At 33.5% G+C, this 15,252-nt stretch overlaps 1 protein-coding gene across 1 annotated transcript in view; it reads left to right on the top strand.

Annotated features, from left to right (window-relative positions):
* Positions 1-14,168, top strand: part of LOC143064693 (protein lev-9-like) — a 32,709-nt gene extending 18,541 nt beyond the window's left edge. The window contains exons 7-13 of the mRNA XM_076237721.1: positions 670-843; positions 3,008-3,181; positions 4,361-4,445; positions 9,179-9,270; positions 9,461-9,646; positions 10,812-10,997; positions 11,810-14,168. Of these exons, the coding sequence (XP_076093836.1) occupies positions 670-843; positions 3,008-3,181; positions 4,361-4,445; positions 9,179-9,270; positions 9,461-9,646; positions 10,812-10,997; positions 11,810-12,105 (1,193 nt within the window). The 3' untranslated portion in view covers positions 12,106-14,168. The remainder of the gene's footprint in view (positions 1-669; positions 844-3,007; positions 3,182-4,360; positions 4,446-9,178; positions 9,271-9,460; positions 9,647-10,811; positions 10,998-11,809) is intronic.
* Positions 14,169-15,252: the final 1,084 nt, after the last annotated feature.

Here is a 15,252-nt window from a genome sequence, read left to right as displayed (position 1 = left end):
CATAAAATGTTTGTTAATTTTTACTAACCTTTTCCACTGAAACTACTGGGCAAAGTTCATTATAGATAGAAATAATCGTAAGCAGCAAGAATGTTCAGTAAAGTAAGATGTACAAACACATCAACATCACCAAAACACAATTTTGTCATGAATCCATCTGTGTCCTTTGTTTCATATTCACATAGACCAAGGTGAGCGACACAGGCTCTTTAGAGCCTCTAGTTTTTCTTCTTAGAAATTACAGCCGTAATCATGGTAAAACACATCGTTTTCTACATTCATATCAAAAGTCTTGCACATGAATAACATACTACTCTACAATTTTGCATATTTCATTAAAGATCTAAACCAATTGTTATGTGCTACTTAAAAATCCAAGATGGAGAAATACACTCGTGCAACTTAATGAGGAAAATAGTTTGATCTAAACAGCTCCTACAATTTTTTTTTTAAAGAACACGACATAACATTTTTCAAATCATATATACTATAAGACCTCTGTCGATAAGAGTCTCGAGCCGTTTGCTTATAACTGATATCAATGTATATTTGTTTTGTAATAATGCAATCTATAAATTTCGTAGTGGTGTGGTATACATTGGAGATTATAAGAAAATTAGTAGTTTTGATTTTTTTATGTTAAAGTGTGGTTATATATTATAATTGTAGCTGTAAATTGTGGTTTCCCTGTTGATATAAAAGATGGATGGAGAGAAGGGCATATGTTTGAATACCAAAATCAAGTTAAATATAACTGTAAACAAGGGTATAAACTTCATGGTGATATGATATTAACATGCGAAGCTGATGAGACATGGTCAGGTTTAGTGCCTGAGTGTATACGTAAGTACGGTTAATGGTCAAGTTTATAAAAAAAAAACGCATTGCCGAAGGGCCAAGTGAGCTTTTCTTATCACTATGCGTCCGTCGTCCGTCGTCGTCGTCCGTCGTCGTTAACTTTTACAAAAATCTTCTCCTCTGAAACTACTGGGCCAAATTTAACCAAACTTTGCCAAAATAATCATAGGGGTATCTAGTTTTAAAAATGTGTCCGGTGACCCCGCTTACTAGTCAAGATGGCCGCCATGGCTAAAAATAGAACATAGGGGTAAAATGCAGTTTTTGGCTTATAACTCAAAAACCAAAGCATTTAGAGCAAATCTGACAGACGTAAAATTGTTTATCAGGTAAAGATCTATCTGCCCTGAAATTTTCAGATGAATCGGACAACCCGTTGTTAGGTTGCTGCCCAGGAATTGGTAATTTTAAGGAAATTTTGCTGTTTTTGGTTATTATCTTGAATATTATTATAGATAGAGATAAACTGTAAACAGCAATAATTTTCAGCAAAGTAAGATTTACAAATATGTCAACATGACCAAAATGGTAAGTTGACCCCTTTAGGAGTTATTGCCCTTTATAGTCAATTTTTAATCATTTTTCGTAAAGCTTAGTAATCTTTTAGAAAAATGTTCTCCTCTGAAACTACTAGGCCGAATTAAACCAAACTTGGCCATAATCATCATTGGAGTATCTAGTTTAAAAAATGTGTCCGGTAACTCGGCCAACCAACCAAGATGGCCGCCATGGCTAAAAATAGAACATAGGTGTAAAATGCAGTTTTTGGCTTATAACTCAAAACCCAAAGCATTTAGAGAAAATCTAATAGGAAGTGAAATTGTTTATTAGGTAAAGATCTATCTGCCCTGGAATGTTCAGATGAATCGGATAACTAATTGTTAGGTTGCTGCCCCTGAATTGGTAATTTTAAGGAAATTTTGCTGTTTTTGGTTATTACCTTGAATACTATAATAGATAGAGATAAACTGTAAACAGCAATAATGTACAGCAAAGTAGGACCTAAAAATAAGTCAACACGACCAAAATGGTCAATTGACCCCCTAAGGAGTTATTGCCCTTCATAGTCAATTTTTAACAATTTTCATAAAATTTGTAGATTTTCACTAACATTTTCCACTGAAACTACTGGGCCAAGTTCATTATAGATAGAGTTAATTGTAAGCAGCAAAAATGTTAAGTAAAGTAAGATCTAAAAACACATCACCATCACCAAAACACAATTTTGTCATGAATCCATCTGTGTCCTTTGTTTGACCAAGATGAGCGACACAGGCTCTTTAGAGCATCTAGTTTTTTTTAGTATGACAACATCAATGATAATTCATGACAACACAGAATTGCTGACCACTTGACTCGTAATACCTCTACCAGCAGTGGCATCGACTCAGTAGTGGTGAATGAAACTCATCAGGCTTATAAAATTGTACGCCAGACGCGTGTCGTATACAAAAGACATATCAGTGATGCTCGAATCAAAACAATCATATAAAATAGGATGTTGAAATTCACTGAGGTCATAAGGTTTAAAAGATTTTCTCAATCGAGTAAAAGTCTTTTTCTATTTGTACGAATTGTGACTCAATCAAGAATGTCAAAACAGGGAAAAACCTTAACAGTTCAGAGGATTATTCCTGTGTGTAAGGTCTAATTTTATGATACTACGATCTAACCAGGCCGCCACATATGCATTGCGCTGATTTGTTTGAACTTAATTCAGTAAATCATTTTGTTAACCCTAACGTGTGTATGCGTTTATAAATAATATATCACACTGAATAAATTCTATGAATATGAAACTTTTTATTATGTACACAAGGGTTAATGAATGTCATTATTTTAAGACTTTTGAAAATATACTTAAATTGAATGATGTTCGTTATTGGACAAAGTGGAACGACGTAGAAATAAGGTAAGAATCTAAGTTGAAATGAAAAATGTTATTTTAATAGCATTTGCTTGGCAGTCTTTGAATAAGCGTTGAGTGGTTTTATTATAAACATTGCTGAACATAATAGAATTTATTTTTTTACATTTAATATACGTTTTGTAGCAGAAAAAGTTTCTTCCAGCTAACCGTATGTATACGAACAAAACATGAAAAGAATGTTGTAAATTTTATACTTACTTAACCCATTATATGTTCCAGCCGTTGAATGTGAACATCTTAACTTACCTCGCTATGGTACTATTATTGGTTCAGGAAATGCTTATGGTACAGTTTTAAGCTTTGAATGCATGAAAGGTTTCAAACACGTGGGATCAGTAGAAAGACGATGTCAAGAAAACGGACAGTGGAGTGGAGATGCTGTTACATGTACAGGTAATGTTTTTCATTTTACAGTATTTCATAAATCATATGTGAATATTAAGTAAATCTCGCTTATACAAATTAATACTAGACAATGGTAGATAAATTATCCAGTCATCTACACTATGTAGCTTAAATCAATATCTTACTGAAACCTTAATCTTAAGGAATTAAAGAGATATCAACAAAAATGTTACAGTCTTTAACAAAATGTAGTTTATATTGTGCCTTTTCCCCAAAAAAACTTTATTTGAAGAATAGGTCACCAATTCTTTTATCAAATTACATATTGCGAATAATTGGCAAATTTTCTAAGGATTATACAAAGAAAAAGCATAACCATGTAAATAAAAAAGGAAACTAAATAACAGAATTATACAACGATAGCTCTTACAAGTTATATGAAAAATTCTGAGAAAAATGGGGTCACTGAACTTTTTATCGCATCTGGTTTACAAGCAATGTGAGCTTTTCTCGTCACTTTGCGTCCGCGGTCGTAGTCCGTTGTCGTACACTCTACCAACATGATCCTTATGGTATCTAGTTAAAAATATTATCCGTGGAGTTAGTTCACTTATAAACAAGCATGCTGATTAACGGTGCCGGTCGAATCATTTTTTTATTATTATTAAAGCTAAATAAAGTATGAAGTTAAAGAGCAATGAGGATAAAAAATGCCGAAATTTTTTGACAAATACAGCTATGGTACTCAATCCATGGGATAGAAACTCATAAGAATTCAACAAAATCAAAGTTTTGAAAACAGTTTATTTATTAACTATGACCATAAATAAAGGCAACAGTAATATACCTCTGTTCAAATCCACCAATCGACCGAGAGAGAAAACAAATTCGGACTACAAACTAAAACCGAGGGAAACACATTAACTATAAGAGGAAAACAACAGAAACACCGAAGTGCAACAAAAAACTAAAACATAATATTGTTTATTCTTGCCAACACAGAAGTGATGTCTACTGTGCTGGTGATACCCTTGGGGACGAAATTTGGCATCAATCATTGGGTGTAAATAAACTCATGAATACTGTGAATATAGGCTAACTGATATTATACAAACGGTGAAACTATTGGTTTTTTAAGGTTTTTCATCGGTTTAAACATAAATAAGCATTTTAGATTGGTTTTATATATTTCTTAACTTATTTAGAATTTATTTTACTTTGTACCAGAAGTCAACTGTGGATGGCCGAAACCCTTTTACAACGGATATCTTTTAGGTCAGAAAACTTCCGTTGGATCAGTTATCTTCTACAGGTAATTTTTTATTTGATCACGTAGGATTTTAAAAAAACGGAGCAAATTCAAAGAGAATTGTAGTAGCAAATTGACCTCAATTTAAAGTGCAAAACAAAAAAACCGGTATTGGAAAATGTGAATATTTTATGCTTGCTCTGAATTGTTTCAATTGATTATAGGTCTAAATGAAGGTTGGAATTTCTTCGAGATTAAAGCTCTTTATTTTCACCACGTGATTTTCACCCTCACAACATGTATGCATGTTTCGGCAGTTAAGTTTATCGACAGGCTATAAGTACTCATATTGTTACCAGTGCGCTCATTTTTAAACAGAAATGTTTTGTATTTTTATGAATTACAGTTTATTGATGAATTCAACAATGCATTTCGACAATCAATGTCTCTGAAGTGATACTCGAGGTTAAAATATTTGAAAATTTGCAAATTAGTTCACAGAATCCAAACTAAACAAATTTGCATACAAAATTGACTTTTGTCTCACAAAATTGACTTTTGTCTCACAAAATAGAATTTTGTCTCACAAAAGTCAATTTTGTCTCACAAAAGTCAATTTTGTCTCACAAAAGTCAATTTTGTGAGAGAATTTTGTCTCATGAAAGTCAATTTTGTCTCACAAAAGTCAATTTTGTCTCACACAATTGACTTTTGTGTTTTAATTTCCATATCAGGTAACAAAAGTCAATTTTGTATGCAAATAAGTTTATATTTGCATACCTTTTTGACAAAATTGACTTTTGTCATGACAAAAATGAATTTTGTCTACAAAAATGAATTTTGTCTACAAAAATGAATTTTGTCTACAAAAATGAATTTTGTTAACAAAAATGAATTTTGTTAACAAAAATGAATTTTGTCATGACAAAAATGAATTTTGTCATGACAAAAATGAATTTTGTCATCACAAAATTGAAGTTCTCATAAAACAAGTCAGTATCACATATTTTGTAAGACAAAAATGATTTTGTTATGACAGAATTGAATTTTGTATAAAACCACAAGAGTCCCATTCGGCGCCCCGTAGTATACTCATTATTGGTTTAAATTTCCGTAATATATAGATGATGAGCTCTCACTAAATATATTTCAAAGTTTGTTGATTATAAGAAACGCATATATCCCGTCTCACCTGAATTCAAGAATACAACAGAAAAAGTTACGTATGAGTTTTAACTAACATCTAGCAATTGACAATGGGGTTTGGTTAAGAAGTTAGAATTACGACAAAAGAGATGATTTTAAGCTTCTTAACTTAAAATTTTTATATAGCAACATTCCAGCCGCACCTGCATATGGAGTATATATATATCTCCGAGTTAAGACAATACTCCAGAACTTACATTTCCAATCAGGATTCCTTAAAAGTGGTTTGCTGCTTACACGGAAACCATTGAACCAAGGTTCCAAATGATAAAGTTGAAATCATCTTTGAAAATCTACGAATTCACATCACTATAAGACGTGTCACGGCACTTATCTATCCCAAATTCATGTATTTGGTTTTGATGTTATATTTGTTATTCTCAAAGGAATTTGTCTAATGCTTAGTCCGGTTGTGTGTGTGTGTGTGTGTGTGTGTGTGTGTTACATTTTAATGTTGTGTCGTTGTTCTCCTCTAATATTTAATGCGTTTCCCTCAGTTTTAGTTTGTTATCCCTATTTTGTTATTTGTCCATGGATTTATGAGTTTTTAAAAGGCGATATACTACTGTTGCCTTTATTTACAGACCCACTCATGATTTGTTTGACCGTTATGGGTTATCTGTTTCACAGATGACGACATATATGTTCTTATTGTCGATTCCGTTAACCTGTCCTCTTTTCTTTGATAATATTAACCAATCGAATTAGAACTATTATCATGTTTTACTTACATGAGCAACACGGCGAGTGTCAGTAGTGAATCAGGATATGTTGACACTTCTGGAGCCCTTGAGATCGAACGTTATGGAATATCTATTTCACAGATGACAACGGATATTTTCCAATAGTTGTTATCACAATCACGTCCTAATTTTCTCCAATGTGACCTACTGAAATAAATATATCACCGACAAGACAATTAAAGATAAATAAAACACAACACATTCAATTAAAGACTGAGCAACATACTCAATCAAAAACACGTGGTAATCTCAGGTGCTCCAAAAGGTAGGTGAATCCCTCTCCAAATGAAGGTAGTATATCCTTAAATGCAGTTTGATAATGGTTGGTTTTTGGTTACTTAATATTGGGAATAATGTCAAGTGCAAATCACATGAATTAGGAAGAAAAAAAGTATAACGGCAAACGAAAATAGATAAACTTGAGAAAGGAAATGGGGAATGTGTCAAAGCGACAACAACCCGACCATAGAGTAGACAGTCGAAGGCCACCAATGAATCTTCAATGTAGCGAGGACTCCCGTACCCGGAGGCGTCCTTCAGCTGGCCCCTTAAATATATGTATACTAGTACAGTGATAATGGACGTCATACTAAACTCTTGAATTATACACAAGAAACTAAAATTAAAATTATACAAGACTAACAAAGGCCAGAGGCTCCTGATTCGGGAGAGGCGCAAAATTGCGGCGGGGTTAAACATATTTATGAGATCTCAACTCAATGAGTACTATCATAAAAAATATGAGAAGAACATAACCCGTGTCATGCCAACAACTGGGTTTTTTTAATAAATGTGTTTAGTTCCGATGCAAAGACCCTATAAGTGAATCAATATTAAAGCAAAATGTACAATCTTTAATAACCTGACAACAGTATCGTAACTATATCCCTTCTTAATAAGTCTGTTTAAAGGTTTTGTAAGCTTTTAAGGTGAATACTGACATTTTACGTGCTTTTGTAAAGAATATTACCATAAAAGTTTGGATGTAAAATACCTGAACATATCTGCATGTTGAGTTATATTTACGAATTATTTCCTTATACCGATGATAAAATTTAGTAAATGTTCAGTTTTGACTAGTTTGTGATATCAAAAAACCCTGGTGTAATAATTTTTCAGTAATACATAAATTTCCCTCGCTAAAATCTAATACGTTGTTACATACATGAGCGAATCGTACAAGTTTAGATAGATGAACACCATAAGATGGTGACAAGGGAACGTCACCATCTAAAAATGGATAATTAACGATAGGAAATGACAAATCATCTCTTTTATCATATTTTTTTTGTATTAAGCTTCCCGTTAGGGGACGACCATTTGATATTCTGCGGGGGGGGGGGGGGGGGGGCAGGAGGATTTTGAACTTAAATAACTCGGCCTTGATAATCACAAAAATAAATGGTTTGTTCTGTGGTAGTTTTAAAATAAATTACCTGACTTGCAATGTATTGAAAATAAATAACTCAGCAGGTCTAATCTAAAGTATGAGATGGCACCAGATTCTTCATAAATTCATCTTTTTAAAAAAAAAATCGCCTTCGGCAAACACTACCCAAATTGTTTAATAATAAAAGTATAAATAGTATTTAAATATATTTGAAATGTCTGTAAATTGGCTTCATTTAACTTTAGGAATGTTTTCTCAGCAACACTTACCTCACTTTAATATCAGGGCCGTAACTACATTGAGGCAAATGCCTCATGTAGAAAATTTCAAAACCAAACGCTTGTCTCCATATCAAATTGTTTTCATGTTGAGTGCCTTGCAAGAAGCAAGTTCTGTTATACCTAAGACGTAGCCCCTGATTTTTCAGGATCAATGTTTCTTATTTATTTGTCTTTTGTTCATTAATTGCCCTTCTATATTCTGTTAGTGTTACATTCCTTTTGTAATTTAGTAATTTTGTTATAACTTGATCATGAGTTAAAAAAAACAGAAGCCCCAGACTTCAACTATGTGAATTACATTTTTGCTTTATCATGCATATTGGTCTATTGATGTTGTCCTTTAAAAACTTAAGTCTTAAACTGAATGTATACATTTTGCTTTGAGACCAAAAATAAGGAAGGGTCTGGGGAACACCCAGAAAGCATGATTTTGCATCATTTCTTCTAAAGCTTCTTGTGCCTTCAGCGGCTCCAAATGCCTTTAAAAAAAAAATTGCCTCGCTCCGCTCGCCGTACCATGTTTTGTCAATACTTTTAAAATACGCTAGATACAATCAATCTTTAATATAGTGTCTGGAAGCAATACATGTATATGCAGTTGGGAATATAGAAGATTTATTTCTGCAGAGGAGGATGATTAATTCTGATTAAATGGTACATGATGACTTTACTATTATACATGTATTATTTATAATTTATAAACAAATAATTTAAAAATTGAATGCCAGTTTTCGAATACTATAAATATAGTTGTGAAAATAAATAATCAGTCCCTTGCTTTAATGAAAATGAAAAATCTTGCTTCAATAGTGCAGAAAATAGATAAAATATTCTCTTAGTTTACAAAAATAAATAACCGATCCAAAACAAATCCTCCTGCCCCCCCCCCCCCCCCCCAGAATATCAAATGGTCGTCCCCTTAATGATATAGATATCAATTCAAACGGCCTTATTTTCAACTAAAAGATTTGAATATGTCAAACAGCAGCGATAGAATTACAGACTCTATACTAGTAAGGTATATATAAACAGCAGTGATGTTAAACATGTCTATAACTGCTCAACTCTTTCTAAATATATATATGAATATCTTTCAGTTAACCAATATTTCACGTGTCTTTTTCAGTAATATGCTATAGATTGATATGTTTCAATTTTCTTATTATTTCTTCACAGCTGTGACGTTAGGACGAATTTTGATGGTTCATCATTTAAGTCAACATGTCTAGAAAACGGAACCTGGTCCCATCCTCCACCTCTATGCCTAGGTATTTTTAAGATTATTATATAAATATGTTGTGAATAATTCAACGTGTTCATATTAGAAACTAGAAACTTATGCATTAATGTAAAAAATATACAGATGAGATCGTCCCATACAGAGGAACGAAGATCTTTGATATTTCATCTTTAAATTTAACACCTCAGATAACTAGTAAATCTTGAAATCTTTTTCAGGACAGTGTCTTATTCCTAGTATACCAGATGCAACTTTGAATGGACAACCGGACAAACGAGAGGGTGTTTGGGCCCGTCATGGGACTGTTTTAAATTATCAGTGTAAATCAGGATTAGTTCCTGATGACACTAGACCAGTGCGATGTAACAACGGGACGTGGACTTCTCAACCTAAATGCACACCTGGTAAGATACCAACTGATAAGAAAGTGGATCAACTGCGAGCTACTGCTTACTAATGATTCTCTTGTTTAACGTATTCGATAAGTAAACGTTGAATAGCAATGCATGTAAACAACCATCCAACGGTAATCCATGTTCACATAAATGTTGATATCAAACTGAAGAGATCTTTTGATTTGTAGATCCTCAATAATGTGACGAAAAATTCATCCATGTAAGAAATTATCAGTATGCGCTAAAAAGATGAATGTGAAGCATTTAGACGAAAAATTCAACTTTATAGCATATAAACTAGAACCCTCATAGCAAATTTCAGGAAGCTCTTCTTTTTAGTTCTCTTTGGACAAAAGTTGATATAACTAAATATATTTATGGTTAAGTATTCGATAAACAAGACGTTGATGAGAGTTGAATCTGAACACGCATTACATTGTATTCATGACGCATTAAAGGAAGATCTAATTCGTAGATCACGAAAGACAGGGGTAATTTTTTTGCATTTTAGATCATTAATGCTCTTCAACTTTGTACTAGTTTGGCTTTATAACTATTTTAATAAGAGCGTCACTGATTAGCCTTTTGTAGACAAAACGCTTGTCTGACGTACTAAATTATAATCCTTGTACCTTGGATAACTAAGTAAAACCGTATATTCCCTCCTAGGGAGATGAGATATAATCATCAATTTCAGTTTCTCTACTTCTTTCTTATTGTATTACCTTTCTCAAAGAGTTAGTTTTACTGCATTGTAATGTCTAAAGGACGGCACACATAAAACAGAGGATGAACAGTAAATGATTGTAATATTTTTACATCGATTTCTATTTACTAGTAGAACCGAGACAATTAACTAAATGTCAATTGTTATTTAACTTTTTGTTAAAATATTCTTAACTTCTGGATAAGTAAAATAGCATATTGGTAACCGTTCTCTACGCTTCTAGCACCAATTAGTGTTGTGCATGAGAATCTAAGATGTTATTTAAATTATATCGTAAAGAATTCAATATATCTATAGAGTTTCGTTCGTATACCTTCAAACTTTTGGCATTTATAGATTATAACGGTAAAACATTACTAAACATTAATAGAAGTTAACGGTTGTTTCGTAAGTCACTCGGACACAGTACTTTTACTCATGACTGTTTATTATCTGTGCTCATTTCAGCTGCATGTAAAGGTCCACCGCCACACATTGATAATGGATTGAGGATATTTGAAGGATTGAAGCATAATCACAGGGCTAAATACATATGTAGGAATGGCTTTCAAATACTTGGAATTACGGACCACTCGCCCTATCTTATTTGTCTTTACGGAAGTTGGAGTGGTGGAACTCCTAAATGCAAAGAATGTGAGTGTTAAAACTATGTGGCGATAAAATAAATCTTTTATGCATGCAAATAAAATTAAAATATATTTGTCATTTATGGTCATATTTTAATATTTTTGTGGGAAAATTCCATGAAAATTTGAACCAAAAGCGCGCTTGGACATCGTCGTCGAAAAGAAAAATCACTTAAATATATTGTATGGAAATGCAAGAAGAGACTTATTTAATGTAAAGAAGATTATTCAATAATTATCATAGCGAGATATAATAATGTATCAAAGTTATAGACCAGAAAAGAATACGTCCAATAGAATTAACACACCGTAATGGGAATCTTCATGACAACTACCATAAGCCATATCCTTATTGTTCGTCAAATTTCACAATGTAGATGATATTACAAAATACTGTTTTCGAAAAGAGTTCGATGTCCAAAATACGTGTCAAGGTAGAAAAACACCTTTTAAAATAAAAACGTTTAGGCAATTTATGCTTATAATTACAATCTTACATTCGTTCACTTACATGTAATTACATACAACAGTAATATACCGCTGTTCAATAGCATTCGATTTAGAAAAATCAAATCAGGAAAACACTGTTACAACAGAAACACTGAACTTCAACAAAAGCAAACACCAACATACATAAAAACGTAGAAAACAATTTCCATATTCCTGACTTGGAACAGGACAATTTAAAAAAAGGGAGGTTGAACAAGTTTAAAAAAATCTGTCACCGCCATCTCTCTCAAGAACAAAACAATGTCAGTTATTTCGTAAAAGACGGCACTAAAAATGGCGTGTTAATATTCTTTCCTTCATATATTTTAGTTTATTGTAAAAATCCAGCGGTTGAAGCACCATTAGAAAATGGAATAATTTACAAAAGAGTCAACAACGGCAAGTTTCAATTTCAAAAGTACATAACAACCATTAGGCATGGAACAAGACTTCTTTTTATCTGTGACCCAGGTTTTATCAGAAAAGGTCCGAGTGGCGCAACATGTGTAAATGGAACATGGAGCCCAAGTATTGACAACCCGGGAACAAAATGTGAAGAACAAAATCATCCAGAGTTTCCAAAACTTTGGATGGCAGAAGAGGAAAAAAATAGTGAGATTCCTTGAAAAGCTGCAATTAGCAATTGAATTACCTATGGCGAAGCAGACAAAGGCATATCTACACAAACACTTGCCCGAACGATTTATGTGTTGTTTAGCTAAATGTAACATTTTAAAGGCCTTAAACTTTCTACAGTGTTATCAAAATATTGTTTTAACTGTCACGTTTAAATTTGATTATTCTTTTCTCAGAATTTTAATCGAAATGTTTAATTGATGTTCGTGTGTTTCGTATAAATGTGGCTCGCATGAAAGGGAAACTTCATCTTGAATACTTTGTAAGCATATTTTGAGAAGTCATGTGGCCACTTTAAACATAAAGTTGAAATTTTGCAATTATTCCAATTTCAAAACGTTTTAGTTTTCAAAATATTATGTTCGTCAGACAGCATGGCGTAATTGAGATCTAACCGCTGTTTTTACTTAAAACATATTGTACTCTATGTTTATGGTAATTATCAAAACAAATATTCAACAACCTAGAAACAATAAAATCCCTCGTGGTATTCAAAATCGAGAAACTTGCTTGATAAGCTTTGATATGTTTGATGCAGACACTTGTTTTCACTATTTTAAATGCCCTTTTTGAAGGTTTTAAACTTTATATTTGGAATGCCTGCACTGTCTTTTACAATTCTATTGATTTTTAAACTTTAACATAGAAATTCAGTATATTTGAATGACATTTGATTTACTTCTTTAACCATTTTTCAGAATAATATTCTTTTGATTTATTAGGGAGGTATCTTACATGATTTAAGTTAATATTATACCGTATAGCGGATGTAAAATTTCGCGATTTTCAGTGAATGAGGTATACGAAATATTTTGGGGGTTATTATTTTGGCGGATTCAAAACTTTTATCAATACCTTTGTATGTACCCTGTAATTTGGCGAAATTTATTTTGGCGATTTTGTTCTATCTGCGAAAATAAGCGAAAATTTTAACCCCGCGAAAATATCCCGATATACGGTATTTTATATAAATTCAGGCAACAGTAGCTTATCGATCTCATAATCCGATGATTTAAAGACCAAACAAATCATGATAACAAACAACAATTGAGAGAATCGTACGGACTTCAAACGAAGCGAAGACAAGGTTACTATCTTCTACAATGCACGCATCACCTGCAATGCGAATCGACACTTAGTCAAAATGTGACAATCTGACGACATATATGGTATCCTACGACTTAACGAAATTATTTTGCTTAGTGGGTTGAGACACTGACATAACGTATATATCAACCAATTCGTGATGGTGACCGTAAAACTTATGAAGGGTCGATTTAAGTCGTTTTTCCTCATAGCTGTTTTGAGCAGTTCCTGTGTATGGAGCACCCACTTTTAATGAAGTCCGTATATTATGAACATGTAAAAGCGTAACGTATTTGTTCGATTGTGTTAACAAGGTTCAACCCACCATTTTTTTCTTAAAATGTCCTGTACCAAGTCATGAAAATGGCCATTGTTATATTATAGTTCGTTTCTGTGTGTGTAACATTTTAGTGTTGTGTTTCTGTTGTTTCTTAATTCTCCTCTAATATTTGATGTATTTCCCTCAGTTTTAGCTTTTAACCCGGAATTGTTTTTTTCTCAATCGATTCATGAATTTCGAACAGCGGTATACTACTGTTGCCTTTACTAGTATTTAACATCGTGCCATTGGAAGAGGGTATGTCCCGGCTGAGAAATTGAAAGCTGCAATTAAGAAAATGAAATCAACAGTTTAGTCAAAAATTCTAGTTTGATGACGTCCATCTGCAGAGGCGGATTTAGGGGGAAGGGTATCAGGGGGCCTGGGCCCCCCTTTTTTGGGGATAAAAATTTAGTTGCTTATATAGGGAATCACTGAAGCGTGACTGGAGGGGGTCCCTCTTAGGTCAGTCAGTGGGCCCCCACTATTGAAAATTTCTGGATCCGCCACTGATCTGTGACAAATTTGAGGAAATAATCAAGTAATCCCCCAGACCTTCTAGCTTTGGATATATCCCTATTATCTCAAGTTGACATGACAATAGCAATGTATCTGAAAGTGAAATCATAAAGAACCTTTCAAGATGAATTATATTTTTGTCTTTCGAAGGTTCGGCTTGAACTCTGTTTCATTTGAATACCGAAACAACAAGACTAGAATTAATCCAACCATATATATAGGAATACCTACTATTTTTAGATTACATGGCCCGAAGGGCCAAGTGAGCTTTTCTCATCACTTGGCGTCCGTCGTCCGTCGTCCGTCGTCGTCGTCGTTAACATTTTACATTTTGAACTTCTTCTAGAGAACGACTGAATGGAATGAAACCAAACATGGCATGAATGTTCCTTATAATGTGCTGATCAAGTGTTGTTACTTTGTAGCCGATCCATTATCCAAGATGGCCGCCAGCGGTGGACTTAGTTTAACAGAGGACCCTATGGGAAATGCATACAAATGACTTCTTTTAGAGAACCATTCAATGGAATAAAATCAAACATGGCATGAATGTTCCTTTTGAGGTTATTACCAAGTGTTGTTACTTTGTAGCCGATCCATCATCCAAGATGGCCGCCAGCAGGGGACATAGTTTAACATAGGACCCTATGGGAAATGCATACAAATGACTTCTTTTAGAGAACTGTTGAATGGAATAAAACAAAACATGGCATGAATATTCCTTATGAGGTGCTGACCAAGTGTTGTTACTTTGTACCCGAACCATCATCCAAGATGGCAGTCAGCGGGGGACTTAGTTTAACATAGGACCCTATGGGAAATGCATACAAATGACTTCTTTTAGAGGACTAATGAATGGAATGAAACCAAACATGGCATGAATATTCCTTATGAGGTGCTGACCAAGTGATGTTACTTTGTAGCCGATCCATCATCCAAGATGGCCGCCAGCAGGGGACCTAGTTTAACATAGGACCCTATGGGAAATGCATACAAATGACTTCTTTTAGAGAACTGTTGAATGGAATTAAACCAAACATGGCATGAATGATCCTTATGAGGTACTGACCAAGTGTTGTTACTTTGTAGCCGATCCATCATCCAAGATGGCCGTCATCGGGGGACTTAGTTTAACATAGGACCCTATAGGAAATGCATACAAATGACTTCTTTTAGAGGACCAATGAATGGAATTAAACCAAACATGGCATGA

The sequence above is a fragment of the Mytilus galloprovincialis genome, chromosome 2 (genome assembly GCF_965363235.1).
Source record: "Mytilus galloprovincialis chromosome 2, xbMytGall1.hap1.1, whole genome shotgun sequence".
NCBI lineage: Eukaryota > Metazoa > Mollusca > Bivalvia > Mytilida > Mytilidae > Mytilus > Mytilus galloprovincialis.
Note: the sequence above shows the minus strand (reverse complement) of the source record. Positions and strands in the feature narration are given on the sequence as shown.